This window comes from Pseudochaenichthys georgianus, chromosome 2, assembly GCF_902827115.2.
Source record: "Pseudochaenichthys georgianus chromosome 2, fPseGeo1.2, whole genome shotgun sequence".
In the NCBI taxonomy this organism is placed as follows: Eukaryota; Metazoa; Chordata; class Actinopteri; order Perciformes; family Channichthyidae; genus Pseudochaenichthys; species Pseudochaenichthys georgianus.
This window is the reverse complement of record NC_047504.1, coordinates 2,750,518-2,768,902: the sequence shown is the minus strand read 5'-3', so window position 1 is coordinate 2,768,902 and position 18,385 is coordinate 2,750,518. Positions and strand designations below refer to the sequence as shown.

Here is an 18,385-nt window from a genome sequence, read left to right as displayed (position 1 = left end):
ACCCTGCCACACTCACATTTAGGTAGGAACACACCTCATTTACTGATACCAAAGTCCTTCGGGATCGCTGAAACAGATTAAAAAGAGTTGTCTGAATAGAAACAGCAGTTAATTGAACCTGGTTCTTCGGGGAGTTAGTAGAGGTGAGATCTTGCTGACGTTTGGTGGATCTGAGCCAAGCAGTAAACTTACATAGACTCAGTAACTTCGGTCAGGTCAATTAGTAAGGTCAGAGTAATTTACCGGAATAAATTATCAGGACCTCACCTACTCTAAACAACTCTGGTACTTCTACTTATGTATAAAATCTGAGTACTTCTCACACCTCTGTACTTTCAAAATAATCTGATTGTGAACATCACAACTATACGTGCTACTGTTTCTTATGAATATGTATACAATTATACCTGTTGTTTACAAAAAACAAGTAAGGCATACGAAACTGGATGTTTAATTTATTCATTTTTCTAGGCATCAAACTAGCAAGTGGCAGATCAGCCACGCCTGATGAAGGTGAGGGTATCTCCCAGGAGAACATTCATTTGATCACTTTCCTATCCTGAGTTCAGACACATGGAGGAATCACCAAGTTGTAAATAAATGCGAACATTAACACAGATTACATAGAATGGCCTACTGTTGTACAGTCATGTGAACATTGTGTTAGACATCTTTACTGTTAATCCAGATGTGGAATAACTATCTTAAGTAATAAAGAGTGACTACATCTTCTTTGCTGTTTCTTTACTTGGCAACATAACCTCCCTGTAGTAACGCTGTGAGTTTAGATTAGAGGAAGGGTCTTCCACTAACAGGAACACAGAGCGCTGAACAGACAGCTCTGCCTGCGTGCGCCCAGGCGGAACGGAGGAAGCCTCAGACTACGCACTGACGCTCACAACAAGCTAGGAGAGGAAGAGAGGAGTCTACTGAGGGGGCCTACCTTGTCAACCAGCTGTGCGATGAACAACCCTGGACTGGACTGACAGCTCTGGCGGGGGGGGGATAAACCTGCTGTTTATCTATCAGCGGGTGAGAAATGCAAAAAAAGCAAACTGCAAAAACTCTCAGAACCTTTTAGAAATATGCTGGTATATGAACTAGTCCCTGCTTTTGAGCATTCTTCACGTGGAGCTTAGTCGCTGACTGCACTACAGCCGACTGCTCCTGACAGGACACGTCTAGCACCGTGAACACACACACACGTTCACTTCACCAGGAGTGTGTTGTTCACAAAAACACATACAAAAACTACAGTACACTGATATGTCTTTATTAAAGTGATGGTATTATTATTATTATTATTAATAAGAAGGCTATTTAAGATAAGCAAAATAAGTATCTATTAAACTACAATTCAACTCCTTGGACTTATTTCACCCCACACTGAAACATTTTTATGTTGACTTTAATTAAATGTATTATGTCAACAGATTTCCCATAATTGCATTAGGTTATTAAAAGCAATAATATTAAGTTGAACCTGAAACGTAATATTTCCCAACTCAGTGATGTGGAATCTGTTGGCATGGTACATTTAATTAAAGTCAAAGTTGTTTCAGTGCATAAACAGCCATAGTCCCGTGCTTATTAACTTTCGCAATTAAGTAACTGTGAAATTAAAACTGTTTTTGTTCTGTTCAGATCAACTGTAACACAACCCCCCCCCCCCCCCCACGGGGTCAATACATAAACAACTTCCATCAACTGGCAGGACAAGTGCTGCGTCCATCGATTAGCTTTACGAGGAATTGTCCAACTCAAATCTGAAACAACTTATTTGAGGCAGCTGTGGCTCGGGGGGTATTTCTTCTCTACATGTACGGCAGGCACTCCATTCCAGTGTCTGATGAATAAGAAACACAGAAAGGTTGTCAGAAGTCTATAGAATAAAATAACAAACCGTTCATTTTACTCAAACACATACCTATAAATAGCAAAACTGATAATGCTGCAGTGATCTCTTCCAGAGCTGTATATATATATATATATATAAACAGTATTTATATATAAAAATGTGCGCTTAAGTGTTAGCAGGAGTGATATTGTGTGTGTTTGAGTCAACAAGCTTACATAAGAACTGCTCTACTCGCCTCACCTCCGACACACACAGCATGTGTCATTATGGATTGAAGTGGGCTGATTTTGGCTCAGCCATTATCTTCTTACACAATGCACTACAGTGAAGAGAGTCTCGGTACGAGCGTGTGTGTGCGTGTGTGTGTGTGTGTGTGTGTGTGTGTGTGTGTGTGTGTGTGTGTGCGCGCGTGCGTGCGTGTGTGTGTGTGTGTGTCCATTACTCATGTGCTTATGTGCCATTTCTAACATGATGTATAATAAAGCAGTGTTCTCTGCCCTCCGCCAGCAGCTGTGTTGAGCTTCATTGTCATGCAGTCTGTACACGGCAGACACACCACATTGTTATTTTTATGTAAGTTATGTTATTTTTGCAATAGCTTCTCTGTCATGGGACCTAATAACTTCAACTCAAATTAAAGAATTAATGCTAGCCTGAACACGGCAGACACACCTCTTTATATTGGATTTTGGATACTTCCTTTATTTAATATGAATTTTTTTTTTTCATTTTTTCATATTGCAGTGCCAGTGCGTGTCCAGCAGGGGTCAGTGCAGCTCCACGCACAGTGATGCTGGCGGCAACACGTGTCTTATTTAATATTCGTATTTTTATTGTAAAATCTTCCCTGTCATGTGGCCTAATTTAAATCACCGTCTCCCCAGAAGAAGGCTGAGGTGGGATTTATGTTGACCTTCTCTTTTAAAAGGTTTTGTGTAAATAAAGACTCCCTTTCTTTAAGCATCAGTGTTCTTGTTGCCTCACTGCTCGGTCCCTGACACAAATCCTTCTCACAACTTGTTGCTTACATTTTGGTGCTTTCAACTGTTTCGTGAGGTACGTTTTAGATGGATGTATCATATTTGTTTATTATTGATTATCAAACTTAGCTCGGTTTGAGTCCATAACTGAAGATAATTGTGGGTAACAAGCTTGATCCCAGCCCCTGAAGTCAACACGAAGATGTGTTCTAAATGACTCGGTTAAGTTGCTCCTGATGATCAACAGTGTGTGTGTGTGTGTGTGTGTGTGTGTGTGTGTGTGTGTGTGTGTGTGTGTGTGTGTGTGTGTGTGTGTGTGTGTGTGTGTGTGTGTGTGTGTGTGTGTGTGTGTGTGTGTGTGTGTGTGTGTGTGTGTGTGTGTGTGTGTGTGTGTGTGTGTGTGTGTGTGTGTGTGTGTGTGTGTGTGTGTGTGTGTGTGTGAGCAGGTGCCCCTTGCAGCCTCTGTCTCTGTGTGTACACTAAGCTACTTAGGGTGTAACATGGTGTCAGGGGGGGTTGCAGCTGTGTTGATGTCACCCACCTCTAAAAGTAAACAGTTTCTGTGAGAGGTTCAGGGGTCCTCCGTCAGAATAGGACACAGAGTCTGCTGTTGTGACTTCCTGCAGATGTGTTGCAGCTCTCGTTGGTCTCATATGGAGGGCTGATGTCCCAGGCAAAGGGAGGGGTGGATTCTCGGCTGGGGTCCGGGGGGTTGTCTCTTCCCACAGTGTCACTTCTCACGTCAGGCTCTTTGACCGACTCTGAATACAAAATTATTTGTTTTTTAAGTTTCACGATTTAATAAACTCATACTTGGAGTTCTCTCATCTCACTACTCCATGTCAGACATCCATGATATAGTTTCATTCACCATCGGGCCATATAGAGCCAAAAATGTTCATTCATTGTTCCTATCAACAAAGTCTTTTATAACTTGAGTATTTTCACATTAAGCTACTTTACAACTCTTTACTCCGCTACATTTATTTTACACATTTAGTTACTTACAATACAAAATATAAATCAACGCACATTAATATATATTCGTATAGGTTAATCTACCTAGTAATGTTTAAAGTAATTCAAATAAATCCACATTAAAAAGTGCAACTTTGAAGAGATGCACTTTAATGCACCAATCATTTTTATACATTTAATAAAATAATGTATTTGGTGCTTAAAATGCTCCTCTTGCATAACGCATACTTTTACTTTTAGCACTTACGTATTTTGTTGTGCTCATACTTTTATACTTTTACTTAGGAACCATTTTAAATGCATTACTTTAACTGAGTATTTTTTTGTTTTACTTCAGTAAATATTCCTTACACAGATGTTCCAGTCCAGTGTATAGAGCTGCTGTGTGTTCAGCTCACCACTAGAGGGCGCTGAGTCTGAAGCTTAAAATCTTATATTTATACTATTTATGGTTTATTTGATAGGGACTGATGAGATATACAAAGACAAACTGATGCAGGTATCATATATTAGTCTATTTTTATTATTATTGCTATGATACTTGTTATTTACAGTACTTTATATACAGTCAGTAGTCGTTGTACTTGTAAAACACTATGATGGGGGTAAATAATGGTCATTCAAATACTCTTATGTTATGTCACAACTGTAAGTCAGTGTATCATTATTATTATTATATATGTAAAGATTTGTTTTATGTGTACTTTTCCAGTTCCACCGTACAACCCTGGTGACTTCACAAGTACACTGCCCAACCTTTTCATTACTTTCTACATTTAGTTCCTCACCTGTACTTCTGTGGAGCTGAAGGTCCTCTCCATAAAGACAGGTCCCTCCGACCTCTCTACCCATGATGCATTCTTCTGACACCAACGGATTCCCCAACAGGAAGTAAGTGGTCATCAGGCCTTTCCCCTTCACTTCAATGTGTCCGCGTTCTTGGATGTTGAACCCAGCATCCTTCAGTATACTGCAGAGGGTACATGAAATACTTTACTGCCTCTGTACTTCTGACCACTTTCACAGAAACATATTTTCCCTGGAATCATCCGTCTTTTCCCTGAACACAGTTTTGGAGCATCCTCTACCTCCACAACCCAATGCAGGATGGGTGTTCTGCTCATTGTTCAAACAATAGGAAACCAAGAATGAGTTAAAAACATATAGGAGCACACTGCTTAGTAGGAGAACATCTGCTGTGAAGAAAGAGCGGCCATTACAGCGGGGGATGTGCAGAAAACATGCAGTGTCAGTGGGAACAACCTTTGGTTTAGGAACATCTGTGGATGAACCAAGAGAAGTCCCCCTCTGTCACACCTGCCTCCACACACCCATTCTCTGCACCGGGTGCTAATTGTGACCTTGTTAAATATGAACGTGTTTCTTTATTTTGTTTACATTGCTTCTGTGTATTAAAACTGTCCAGGCGAAGAAGGTTTGCGAGTGTATTACAGAGCCTCCTGCATCGTCACAAAGCACGGTTATCATTAATAATGTTCCATGAACGTTTCACCTTTCTGCGGCGATGTGATAGGGCTATAAAGATAACACTAACAGGTATCGTGGCAGTAAGCTTAAAGGAATGGTATGCTCATGACACTCATTTTAAAAAAATTATCATCCGATAAAACAGACCAGTCTCTGCCAGTCTCTCTCTTTTTTTTTTTAATCCGATGACATTATCAGTGATTTTAAACTGATTATATACCGAAATAACATCAACACTGTGGGCGCCGCCATTTCCCGGACGTGACGTAATCCATGCGTTTGGTTTTCGAAGACACGTTGATCTCCATGTTATTTACTGTACTTTCTCTCTTCAAATATGCCTCACTGTATCGCGAAATATTGCCACAATTCTGATAGGAACAATCCACGGAATGCTCGGTTCCATCTGTTGCCAAAAGGTAAGCATAAGAAGTACATTCGGAGGCAGTGGCTAGCGAAATGTGGCCGGCCCGAACCGAGAGATTCACAGGCTCATGTATGCAGCGAACATTTCACATTTCCGGACGACTACTCTGAGAGTATGATCAAACATAACATGGGATTTAAAGAACAACCATTACTCAATTGAGATGCAGTACCATCGGTCTTTCTGGTGTCATCACCGACCAGGACACCAGTTCGGCCAGTAGAGAAATCGCCCTCTGCAAGTGTGAAGCGACGGAGGAGCAGAAGTAGTGCTCGGAGTAAGAATAAGGTATAGCGCATTTCCATTGCAGCGGCTAGCCCCGTTTTAACGTCCTTTAGCGTCCAGGCCAGGACAGTTTTTGGTGGCCTAGCGTAGTACCGACTAGTGTGTATTTCCCCCCAGTTTTTCCGGCCCCATAAAATCGTGATTCTATGGCCAGGGACAACGAAGCTGAGTATGCTAAACTAGAGAGGGAATCGCTAGCAAGGGTGGTACTACATGCATACATATAGTATCTTATATCATCTTCCCATTATACACACATGCATTTCCAAACATCTGGACTACCTATGTTGCAAATGTATTATCTTTTCAATTTACACACGGCATCTATTGCACGTCTGTCCGTCCTGGGAGAGGGATCCCTCCTCTGTTGCTCTCCCTGAGGTTTCTCCCATGTTCCCTTTAAACTGGGGGTTTTCTCTGGAAGTTTTTCCTTGTACGATGTGAGGGTCTAAGGACAGAGGGTGTCGTATTGTCATACTGATATGTATGGCTGAATTCCCCCATCCAATCTCTTCACATTGGTCAAAACTTGTTCCTCTGCTGACGAGTCCCAACTGAAATACTCCACCATGTTTCCGTGTGTTGACAAAGTGAACGCATGGATGACGTCACGACCATCACGTGACTACTGAAAATGGCAAACATGGCGGCGGCCAGACGGAGTATACAGGTCTTGATAAAAAAGAGCTATAAAATCATTATTTACCGGGGAATATCGCTGATTTCTTCAGGGTATGGTTTAAACATAACGTTTCACTAAATACTGAAGTTTTGATTAATTATCTAATGAGTGGACCATTCCTTTAAGTAGCAAGTCTCATCAGTGCATCCTACACGAATGATTAGAGAAAGAACAGCCACCTGTACGTGGACGTGCTGAGGTGGATGTGGTCAGGGAGGCCGTGGCTCTCCATCCTGGAGGCCGTGTTCACTGTGTCTCCAAACAGGCAGTAGCGGGGCATCTTCTCCCCCACCACCCCCGCTAACACTGGACCAGTGTGCAGACCCACACGGATCTGACACACACACACACACACACACACACACACACACACACACACACACACACACACACACACACACACACACACACACACACACACACACACACACACACACACACACACACACACACACACACCACACACACACACGTAAGCACATATAATAATAGATACAATTTGTATAGCGCCAAGGGACCCAAGGCCACTTTACATGGTGAACAAACAAAAGGGGCAAACAATAAGGTAAAACCATTTAATAAATAGCAGTAGGAGTGGAAGCAGGGGACTGTGGTGGGTTAGGGGTCAAAGGCCAGGGTGAACAGGAGAGTTTTTAATGATGACTTGAAGATGTCCAGGGAAGCAGCATTGCGGATCTCTGCAGGAAGTGCATTCCAGAGGGTGGGGGCCGCAACACTGAACGCCCTGTCAGTTCGGAGGCGAGAGCGGGGAATAGAGAGCAGGCCGTGTCTGAGGACCGCAGACCCCCGAGGAGGGGTGTAGGGATGGAGGAGGTCCGATAAGAACTGGGGGGCGAGGGCATGGAGAGACTTGTAAGTGAGGAGGAGTGTTTTGTACTGAATCCGGGACATGCCCGGCAGCCAGTGAAGATGGATGAGGGTGGGGGTGCTACACAAACCCAAGTGTGACATCCTGTAGTAGAACATCATGATTCATGTATTTATGGGAGAACAGAATACCTCCGTGTGTCGACACTGCGTCTAGGCTTTATCTAATGGACTGAATCAGCATGACTGTAGTGATTTGCATAGTACACGTCAGGGTTTCCCACACACAGACTATACTTGGGCGGGCCGCCCAGGTATATTAACGGCTGCCCAAGTATATTTCGCGACCCATTTAGTTTTTTTTGTTTGTTTTTTTTGTCTTGTGGACAATGATCCCTCGCTCTACGCCTCCTGTACGTTAAGTGGCCTGCCTCACACAGGGCGACTGGCTGTCCACATGATGTGGCCTGCCGACATGGCCACTGTCATACAGGTCATAAATCAAAGCCCTTGATTGGTCTCTGTGTGTCATTCAAGCTCGGGATAAGCTCAGCTCAGGTGAGGTAAAGGACTCTTGAGTGTTTAGATAGTTAACTTAGTCTAAGTTCTCAGTGGGTCTCAAACGGTTTGGTCACCATTTATGTAAACACATATTTCTATTTGAGGGGGTAGTGATTAGTAAAATATGCATGAATAAATAAATAAAAAAGTTAACTAGGTGAAAAAAGGTAAGATACACTTTTAAAACTTGTTGAGAGCTAAAACTAGTCTTTGCTGCTGCCTCAAAGAGGAGCAGAGGAGGGAGACAGGAGATGCTGATTCAGGAGCACAGACACACTCACAACTATAAATGAACCAAAAATAAATAAATAAACAAGTTTCAGTGTTTTTTCATATTGGAAATGGTATGTTATTGGTTATGGCCATGATTTTATGATTATTGAAATGTATACAGTTCTGTTTCATAGAGGTGTTTCCATAGATCTAGTCTCTTTATTTTTCCCTCAAAGTGCACCAGATTGATGCATTTAACTCCAAAATTAAAATCTTACCGGCGGAGCATGCCCCCGGACCCCCCTAGAGGATTAGAGGTCCACCCCCACTTACAATCACATTGATAGGTTCCTAAATACATTTACCATTTGTTTAAATAGTAACCCATGTCCATGTTTATTTGTGGGTAGTAGATTTAAACTATAGGGCTGTCACTATGGGCCCTGCCTGTACCTGTTCGCTCTGCCATCGCATGAGGGGTCTGCTAACAAGCCACCAACAGAAAGGTTCATGTTAATGTTGTTGCACGTCACCTCAACCCCCCCCCCCCCCCCCCCGCTACCACCACCCCCCCCAAGTATATTTCAGATCTGTGGGATACACTGTGACTGCAGGTACAACAATTATACCACATTCATACAAAGACAATGGAGACTGAACATTCACTCCATTCATTCCCTTTAATCTTTTGACAGGAACAGATCCTGCTGCTGTAGACATTTTATTACACAGTTAGGATATAAGATGGTTATAATGCTTGTAACGGTTTAAAACAAAGAGGTACAAATAAATGAATACCATGTTTAATTGCCAAAATATTAACCAGGTAATCGCTAGGTATTAACAATAGGTTTATCTGGGTAATATTAGACTGACATGTATTTAGCATTTGAGGCTAACTAACAAAGGAGAATAATGGAAATACAGCACAGCCCTACCTGAATGGGTGTGCCCGTTACAGGGTTAGTGACCTCTCTGGCAGCTATCCTCATGCCCAGGGCAAAGTTGGCCACTCTGTGAAGCATGGGTTACCATGGGAACCGGGACGCCCCCCACCACCATGTATGCATCACCAATTGTCTCCACCTGAAAACAGGAACCCCAATATTTGATTTGAGCTGTGTGAAAATAAATTAACACTTGCTGCGGAGTCTTTGAAAGAACTCTTTAGCTCTTTACATGTATATATGAGAAGAGCAAAGAACTGAAACATGTTCACCAAAACGTTTATCCTATGTTGCTCATTATATTTTCTAATTACAACGAATTGAATAAGTCTACCTCCGGATACAGTCATTCTACTTTCAAAGCAAACTAATAACACATCTTATTCAAATATTTGGCTTTGATAACTAAGCTACAATAATAAAAAAAAACGTATGGAAGGATTTAAAAAGAAATCTGATTAAAAAGCGAGATTCATTGTAAATATATGGCATCTAACTCCAAGTCTAACTGCATAAAAGGTAAATCATTGTTAGGTTTCATATAAAGATAGATGTTTGCGCTGAAGCTATCGGAAATGAGCTTTCTGGGTGTCAGAAACCTTCCATTACCCCAAGGTAAGGGTCCTTAATGGATGGCTTAATACAGCAGGTGTGCTTCTCAGTGTGTGACAGCCCTTTAGGAATGTGGAACTAGAATAAAAACTGTACCTTGTAGATGTTGTGTATGCTGGTGAGCCGGTCGAACTTGGAGTACATGGAGTTGAGCATGTGGACGATGTGGATTGGCTCGCAGGCGGCACAGATGTCAGTGAAGGTCACCACATCGCTGAACAGAATGGTGCACACCTCAAACTCCCCTGGACAGAGAAGACCCTTTGAGATAGGTGTGTGATATTGGGCTATATGATTAAACTTGTAAAGGCAGGATTATACTGAGACTGAGGGACTGACCCGCTTCTATGCTCTTCCCGTCTTTCAGCTGATTGGCTATGTGTCGCGGCAGCATGGCGTACAGCAGAGTCTCTGTCTTCTCCTTCTCTACCTCCAGGTGGCGCGACAGCACTCTCAGTTCCTCCTAGAGACAAAAACACAAGCAAAACATCATATGTATGTTCCTGTGAAAAGCATAACATGTACAGATTTGGACTGTAAAACATTCAGAGTATATTTTGTTACGACAAATCCATAGGTTCAAGTTTCATATACACAACCTACAGTAATATGCAAAATACAGAAAAAAAAAAAAGAAATAGAATAGTGCAAGAATTTTTTTCCAATGATAGAATACAGGAATACATAGAATATAACATCATGTGAACTGAATATAAAATGAAACACTGTACAGTAGAGTGACATACTGTAATAATGGGAGGTATGAATGAAAAGGTTATATAAACAGATGTTTATATTTGTATGTTTTAACAGATAACATATGAAGTGTTTTGGGGAGGGAAAGGACTTCTAATCTACCATTAAGCCAGACTTTATTTTAGACTTTAGACTGCGTTCGTACTTTCTTCCTCTCCAGCTGGTTGGTGAGCTCCATCTCAGCCAGGCGCTGCTGGTTGAGGAGAACCAGGTCTCTGGTGACGTCGTGCTGGGCCAGGTCAGCCAGGTGGAGGCCCACGTCCTGGAGCTCCTGGAGGCTGCGCAGCTTCGGAGAGCACATGTACAACATGCAGCCGAGAGACTCCATCCACAACATCTGACCTGCAGACCAGAGGAGCTCATGTTAGCCTGTGGAGAGATGCTCCCTGTGGGACATTGAGCTACCTCTGCCACACAGCGCTGAGCCTCACCAGGGTTCAGTTTGAATGTCTGAGGTTGATGTTTTGATTCTCTCTCCTGACATTACTTCCTCCTCACATCGAGATATCAGACATGGTGAATCACGTTTAAAAAGCAAACCTCACAAAGTTACAACACACATACAATGTGCACCCTACACACAACTCAAAATCCTGGCAAGATCAAAAAAATAGTCCTTTCCAGTCCACAAAAATAATCCAACTCAACTAACATTTATTTTCATTTGTAGTTGGACAAGAAAAAAATTAACTGTAATCAGCTTACTTTTACATCTCTAAAATAGGACCGATTACTTGCTGTAAAGCGACTTGAGTACTTAGAAAAGCGCCTATATAAATCTAATGTATTATTATTACTTCGACTAAAAAAAAAAAGTAAGGTTACCGTTGTTTCTGTTGTCTTAAATAATACAAATAATAGCCATGTTATTGTTATTATTTATTAGAACCCACCTCTCAGTTTCAGACTGCTGTGCTTGTCTTTGTTGCTCTTCAAGACAAACTGACTGTTGACGAACTTCCTGATGCTCTCGATGGTAAAGGTCACCTGGAGAACAGAGACAGGTGCTGAACGACACATCACACACTGTTCTATCTATTCTACTGCGTTTAATCATTAGATACAAAGTCTGCAAAGTGGGACTGAAATGTCCCACACATCCTGTGAGTCTTTTAAAGGTCACTTATTATGCAAAAACTATCATCTGATCAGGTGTTGTCCACAATTCTGTTTGGGTTGTGCAACCATTAGCCAATCACCAACCAAGGTCACCCCAACCCACCTTATCACCTGAGTCTCCTCCTAGAGCACCATTGTGTTTTTTTAACCTTCTCAGAGGGCGTGGCCAGCAGCAGCTCATTAGCATTAAAAGCTTAAGACCCAGAATCAGCACTGTTGGAACAGGGCTGAAACAGAGGGATACTGCAATGATCTGTTTGGTGTTTCAGCCAATCAGAGACATGTTCTGTATATATCTGAGAGCTATGATATATTGATGAAAAAGAGTGATATAGGAGACCTTTAAGATGCAGAGCTGCCCTATACACACTGTCTCTTACCTATTGTACTGCCACTATCGTTTGTACATGTCTAAACTCTTGGCTCTGGGACTATGTTTACCTGTGGGTGAATAATGGTGAAGTGTTGGTCCAATGTTAGATCTCTGGCATGGAGACCTGGGAGAAACTTTTGGATGTTCACACCCGTCTGCCTTACCTTCAGCTGAACAGAGCAGAAACAGAGAAAGGCAAGGTACCAAATATTGTGCTGATGAATCTGATTTAACAAAAAAACACACACATCCTTACATTCTCATCGAAGACGATATGGAAGGGAAAGGTATTGCAGAAAGCTTTCTCGTCCACCCACAGCTTGTTGGGGTACCGTGGACTGAAGGTGCTCAGGAGGCTTCCTGGGGTGTACATCAAACACACTCAGTTGAATTACTGCAATGCAACATACCCCCCTTTATCTGAACATGGTGAATAGAGCATAGACTGTAGCCTATGTTCACATTAAGAAGATATATATGAATACCATGTATAACTGAAAGCCAGATAAGAGCAGTAAGCCTAGGTTTTGACAATTAAGATTCTATTTTTAAACTTGTAAATAAACCTTGGTCTGAGGGAACCACAGCTCTGGTCAGGTCCAATCTGTGCTGTTCCCCAGCCAGTGGCACACAGCGCTCCATCATTGTTCCTGGTAACGCCTTCTGGGGAAATCCCACAGAGAAAGGGTGGGCCAGGAATCAAATACACATAGGGCCAGGAATCAAATACACATAGGGCCAGGAATAAATACACATAGGGCCAGGAATACAACAATAGGGCCAGATCAAATACACATAGGGCCAGGGATCAAATACACATAGGTTAGGTTCAGGGGTGTAGTGTCATGATTTAGTTTTGTGTTTATAGTTCCTGTTTTACTTTGAAATGTATTCTCTCCTTGTGTCTTGACCTGTCTTACTTCCTGTGTTTTTCCCTCCTGTCTTATTGCCCTCACCTGTTGCCCTGTGTCTCAGCCCCCCTCCCGTGCTAAACCCTTCCAGATAACCAGATAAAAAAAAGTGTGTTCCTTATATAACTCTCGAGGGGTGGGTGTTGAAGTCTTGACTGTCTGATGGTTTCCTCCCTCCTCTCTTTTGTACCAAGTGTGGCGCCTCTAGCCATCCTTATTTCATGTAGCTGTCATTGACACTCATTGTAGCACAACGGTATGACTCTCATACAGTATAACTCCCAAGGGGAAGTGGCACAGTCACCAAACTTCGTGTACGTGATTGTATCTTCCCACAGCTCATGTGTACCACGTGTGGCATCCCTAGGTGCTTCTTTTCCAATAACTGCCATTGACACACCACCTGGCTGTCTTAACGTGCCTTAGGGTTAGGGTTCTGGGTAAAGGTCTTAAAGAGAAAGACCACGGACTATCACCCACCCCTCTATGATTGACGTGATTCGTCTGTTTGACCAGGAACACAACATGCTCCTTCTTCCCCGTCCGCTCATCTTCCTCTGATTGATTGACAATGGTCATGGTCACTTCGCTATCAAAGATGTCTTTGGCAACCGCCTCCATGATACCTGCAGCGATGTGATGAATGGGAAGGTAGGGAAGTGAGAGATGGTTAAGATGGCATTCATTCTGATTGAACAAGCAAGTTAACCTGTAAGGAGGAACAACATGAGAGGGCTGTTAGATGTCTACTTAATGGGATTACTTGTTCCAAAGAATATTGAACACTGCCCTGATGCTGTTGTTCAAAAGGTGTAATCTATCGTTGTTATTCTCTGTCTTTGCAATATATCCCTCTGCGTTGTATTGAGGAAGTGTGGTTGATGTTACCAGGGACAATATGGTACAGGCCCTTCCTGTCGGAGTAGTAGTGAAGGAGCATCTTCCCATCGTCCGTCATCTCCACTCGGAAAGACGGTGCATTCATTTTCTTTAAAACCAAAAACAACAACAAGCAGAAAGATAAAATCTGTCGTCCTGAGGTCAGTTCAAGCAATGCCTGTTATATATGATATGGATGGTTGGCACAGATGCATCTCTGATCCTCAACTACTGTGCTGGACATAAGAGAAGTTCTCTCCAATTAACTCATAATAGAATTATACTAAATAAAGTCTGGTTGTTTCTTTGTACATATGAGGAGTCGCTGGCCACATTACCTCATAGGACAGCGCTAAGTAACTGTGGAGAGAATCTAAATTCCCAATGAACTCTGTCAGATTTCCCCCCAGTGTCCTCAGCATGGTGTCATAGCCCGCTTTCTTACAGAAAGCAAAGAAATGTTCTCCAAAAAGCTTCAGCAAGACTTCGGCGGAGACATCTGAAAACACATACAGCGGACCGCGGTTACACATCTTTGAGGATACATAACAAAAATCCCTTATCGTGTCGCACTCAGGTCTCCCAGTGCACATGTTTATGTTACTACAGCAAGCAGGTATTCAATTAGAACATATTCCCAAAAGTCTGCACAGTCCAGATAACAGAGCTCTGGGAGTAGATGTTGACATGCCCCAAATAAACAACTCTTGTTGTCTTTGACACATCTGTGCCCAGGAGACTCACGTTTAATTATCTATCAAAGTCACTGCCAGATAAGATTTGTACATGTATAAATAAGTAATGTAACTGTCATGTAGAACAGTTGTTGTGCAACTATTCTACTTAGAAAATATTTATTTAGGCGATAAATTCAGTTAATTAAATTACATTATAAAAATATGTCTTAATATAATCTTTTACATAGGATTACAATAAAAAAAGACCTGCAACTTCACTGGTGTGCTCATGCTCTCTACACAATAACTACTATGGAGTGTAACAAGTAATACTTTTCAGTATTATTAAGAAAGCTGCCACTCATTTTTCAATGTCACTATATGTTAAAGTGTTGGTGCATGCAGCCATATCAACTGTTAACATTGACACAGACAGACACCTCACACATCAACATGCTTATATTTTCATTATAGTGTGAAATATTATTGGAGTAACAACTGGGAAATACATTAAACAATAGTGATATCGTTCAGAATGTTCACACACCACCTCATGACATGATTGATCTGTTTTCCATTGCAAGAAATGTCTATAAATCAAATAATATCCTCAGATTTTAAAGTAGCAAATTCATTTAGTCATAGTTCTCTGTACATCCATGGATATAACAAAACTGGAACTGCTTAAAGCTGTCAATCAAGTCATCATTAAATGGTTTAAGTGGCAAAGATATATTATTTAAAAGAATTGTTGAAAGCAGTCTTTACGTAGTCTGCTCTTTAATTTCTGTTGTCAAATTAGTTAAAAACATTTGCCGCTACACTCAACAGGATATCTCAAAAAGCAGCAGAAGGGTACAGAGGGATTTGAACTCTTACCCAGCAGTGAGGAGGCCTCCTGCACCAGGCTGACGGTCAGGACATCGTCATACACCGTGTACGTCATGAAGGAATCCGGAACCCCCTGGTAGGGAAGCTATGGAAAGACCGTAACCTTTATCTAAACTGGTAGGTAAAATAGACATCACAATTGTCACAATGTGTGTGAGTGCCCTGACCTCAGTTTATCCCAGGTCTCCTGACCAAACTTCTCCATCACCAGAGACTGCATGCAGCTGTTGATGAAGCCGTACTGAAGAGAACACACTTCATCTGTTCACCAGTTCCATTCATGTCACAAATGATCAATTTAAGTTACACCATCTTCATCTGGACCCATACAAGGTCATATAAACAGGTCCAGAACCCAAATCTCCTGAGCATTCTCTCATGGATTTGTCATTTTTGCCAGATACAGTAAATGACCAATTCTTGCAGATTCTGATAGAATACTGCTACACGTTATTGCCACTCAAGTGAAAATGCTTCAAGAAATACAACAACCCTGTTAAGCCTTGCCAACTTGAGAGAGAAACATAAAGGAGGCTATTAGCTGTACACCTTCAATGAACTCTGGAAGAGTAGTAACTGCTAACAGACAGTAGCTTTTATAACTATGTTAGCTAGCATTATCCTGGAGAGCTATATATTCCGCCTAATTTACTTTTATAAGTAATGTGCAATGGTTAACCAAATCCCATAGGGACCTAACAGAAGAGTTCAGAGACAGTGAATCTACGCTAGCTTTCAAGCTCTTCAAATAGTTATAATCTGAGTTAGCATTTTGCTCAGAAGAGTCAGGTATGCAAGCCTTCTTATAGATCATTGTTACATAATGTTGCTTTAATATTGCTGATATGGCTACTGGTAAATTCACTCAGCAAAAAGTTGCAAAAATATTTGCTTACCTTTCATATTTATAACCCTACTCATACAAAAGGAGCCTAATATTTGCACTGTCCATATCAAAATGGAGCAGTAAAGGTTTTCATTAGTGTACCCACCAGGTCATCTGTGAAGATATGAGAACACACTCACCATGTCTGTTGTGTTTGATGATGTCCTGTCGAGTTCTTCCTCTAAAATGCTTCAAATAATGTAGAACACTTCTTACTCACTCTCTCCTCTTCCCTCCCTCCCCCAGCTATGTTAAAGGCTCTGTCCCCCAAGGTCCAGTGCTTGATCCTGTGTGGAGGGTGGTGTCAGAGGAGGGTGTGGGAAGGAGTGTGTTGGTGGAGCAGGTGGATGAGGTAGGAGGCAGCCTGGTTTTGGAGGGCTTTGTGAGTGAGGAGGATTTTAAAAGGGATTTGTCGAGGGACAGTGGATGTTCTGCAGTACAGGGGAGATATGGGAGGGGGGGAGAGAGCAGGGTTCTGGATGTAATGGAGTCTTTTTAGGGGTTTGGATAATGTACCATAGAGGAGTAGTGAAGACATGGATCAATAGTTTGGCAGCAGCGAACATACAGTATCTTTTGATTCATTCATCATCACCTCCATGCCCATCCTCATCCAGGTGGTTTTCTGGTTGTGCCCAAATCACCTCAACTAGCTTTTTATACGCAAAGGAGCTCTACTCAGAGTCCCTCCCTGAAGACTGAACTTCTTACCTTACCATGCCAGCCACCCACCGGAGAAAACCCATATCGACCGCTTGCATCCACGTATATGGTTCTTTTCGGTCATGACCCATACTTCATGACAATATAGGGTAGGATGAAGCTGGACCGATTAGTGGACAGCCCATCGGTTTCCTGCTGAGAACCATGGCCTCAGAGGAGGTGATGATCCTCATCCCAGTAGCTTCACACTCTGCAAACCAACCCAATGAGTTCTGAAGGCCACAGCGAAGCAATCCTTAACCAATAAGCTGCAGACCCCCTCACCACAACCGCCCCTTGAGACCCTGTCCGTGAATATCACAAACAGGATTTGGAACAAAGCGAAGACTGGTGAACCTTTAGAGGACACAGCTCTTGCTTCTGAAACAAATCTATTTAGAATTAATACAATGAGTTGCATGAAATCTTTATTCATATGAAAAGTTTTGTCAGGTACCGTATTACAATCAACAATATCAGAAAGCGCCCTTGCACTTTTGCTAATTGAGCGTACAAATCTTAAGACTCTGTATTGACGGACTAAAAGGTAAAATCTGCATCTTACACTGTCATAACGACGTAATATAACAATAGCCATTATGTAAGGAGACATGACTCCGTGAGCTCCACTCCGGCTTTAGATGTTCACTCAATTGTTATTAGGCTCAGTTTTCTGTCGGCTTTGGTCTTTGTCATGGGATTTGTTGACAATAAGGACACAATCATTTGTAGTGTTCAGAGCAGGGGTGTCATGTGGCCTGAGGGAGCTGGCAAAAATACAACAAGTTAATGTTAAATCCTGCATGGTTCTCATAAACTACAGGTCCCTCAATGCATCTCGTTCTGTGACCTGCACACTGAAGCAGCAACACTCAACAAAATATCCTGCCCTGTCCCCCTCCCTTCAGGACAGAAGATTAACTACGGTTCCTCAGTGGACTCAAGGGAAAGGTCAGCTAATTATATACATATATTAAGGTTTAAGATAACATTATAAATAGTAAAATACTACTAATCAGAGTCAACATGTCCCTGTGCAAGATACTGATCCCAGCAAACTGCTCAAGTCACTTTGAATAAACAAATGTAAGAATTACACATGGATAAAATCACCGTCATGAAAACGGAATTGTATTTCTGCTCGTAGATCCCTGTGAATCCTCCATTCAGGACCTTTACAGAGGATCTTCAGTAGACCTTGGTGTTCATGAGCGCTCAGAATATAAAACAAATGTTCTTACTGCGAGTTGTACAACATTATACTGTACATGTCTGAACTGACCCGATGTGTCAGAGTAAATGCTGGGGGAGCAGGAGAATAGTGTTCAGCAG

General features: G+C 42.0%; 1 protein-coding gene across 1 annotated transcript; it reads right to left on the bottom strand.

Annotated features, from left to right (window-relative positions):
- Positions 1-3,423: 3,423 nt before the first annotated feature.
- LOC117460652 (guanylate cyclase soluble subunit beta-2-like) lies at positions 3,424-15,700 on the bottom strand. The gene is given in 17 exon segments (XM_034102205.2): positions 3,424-3,599; positions 4,605-4,786; positions 6,878-7,032; positions 9,239-9,319; positions 9,321-9,386; positions 9,956-10,104; positions 10,199-10,322; positions 10,761-10,957; positions 11,509-11,602; positions 12,176-12,277; positions 12,364-12,467; positions 12,674-12,770; positions 13,499-13,644; positions 13,907-14,006; positions 14,236-14,396; positions 15,454-15,552; positions 15,634-15,700. Coding segments are annotated over 17 exon segments (2,085 nt in total). The 5' UTR covers positions 15,686-15,700.
- Positions 15,701-18,385: the final 2,685 nt, after the last annotated feature.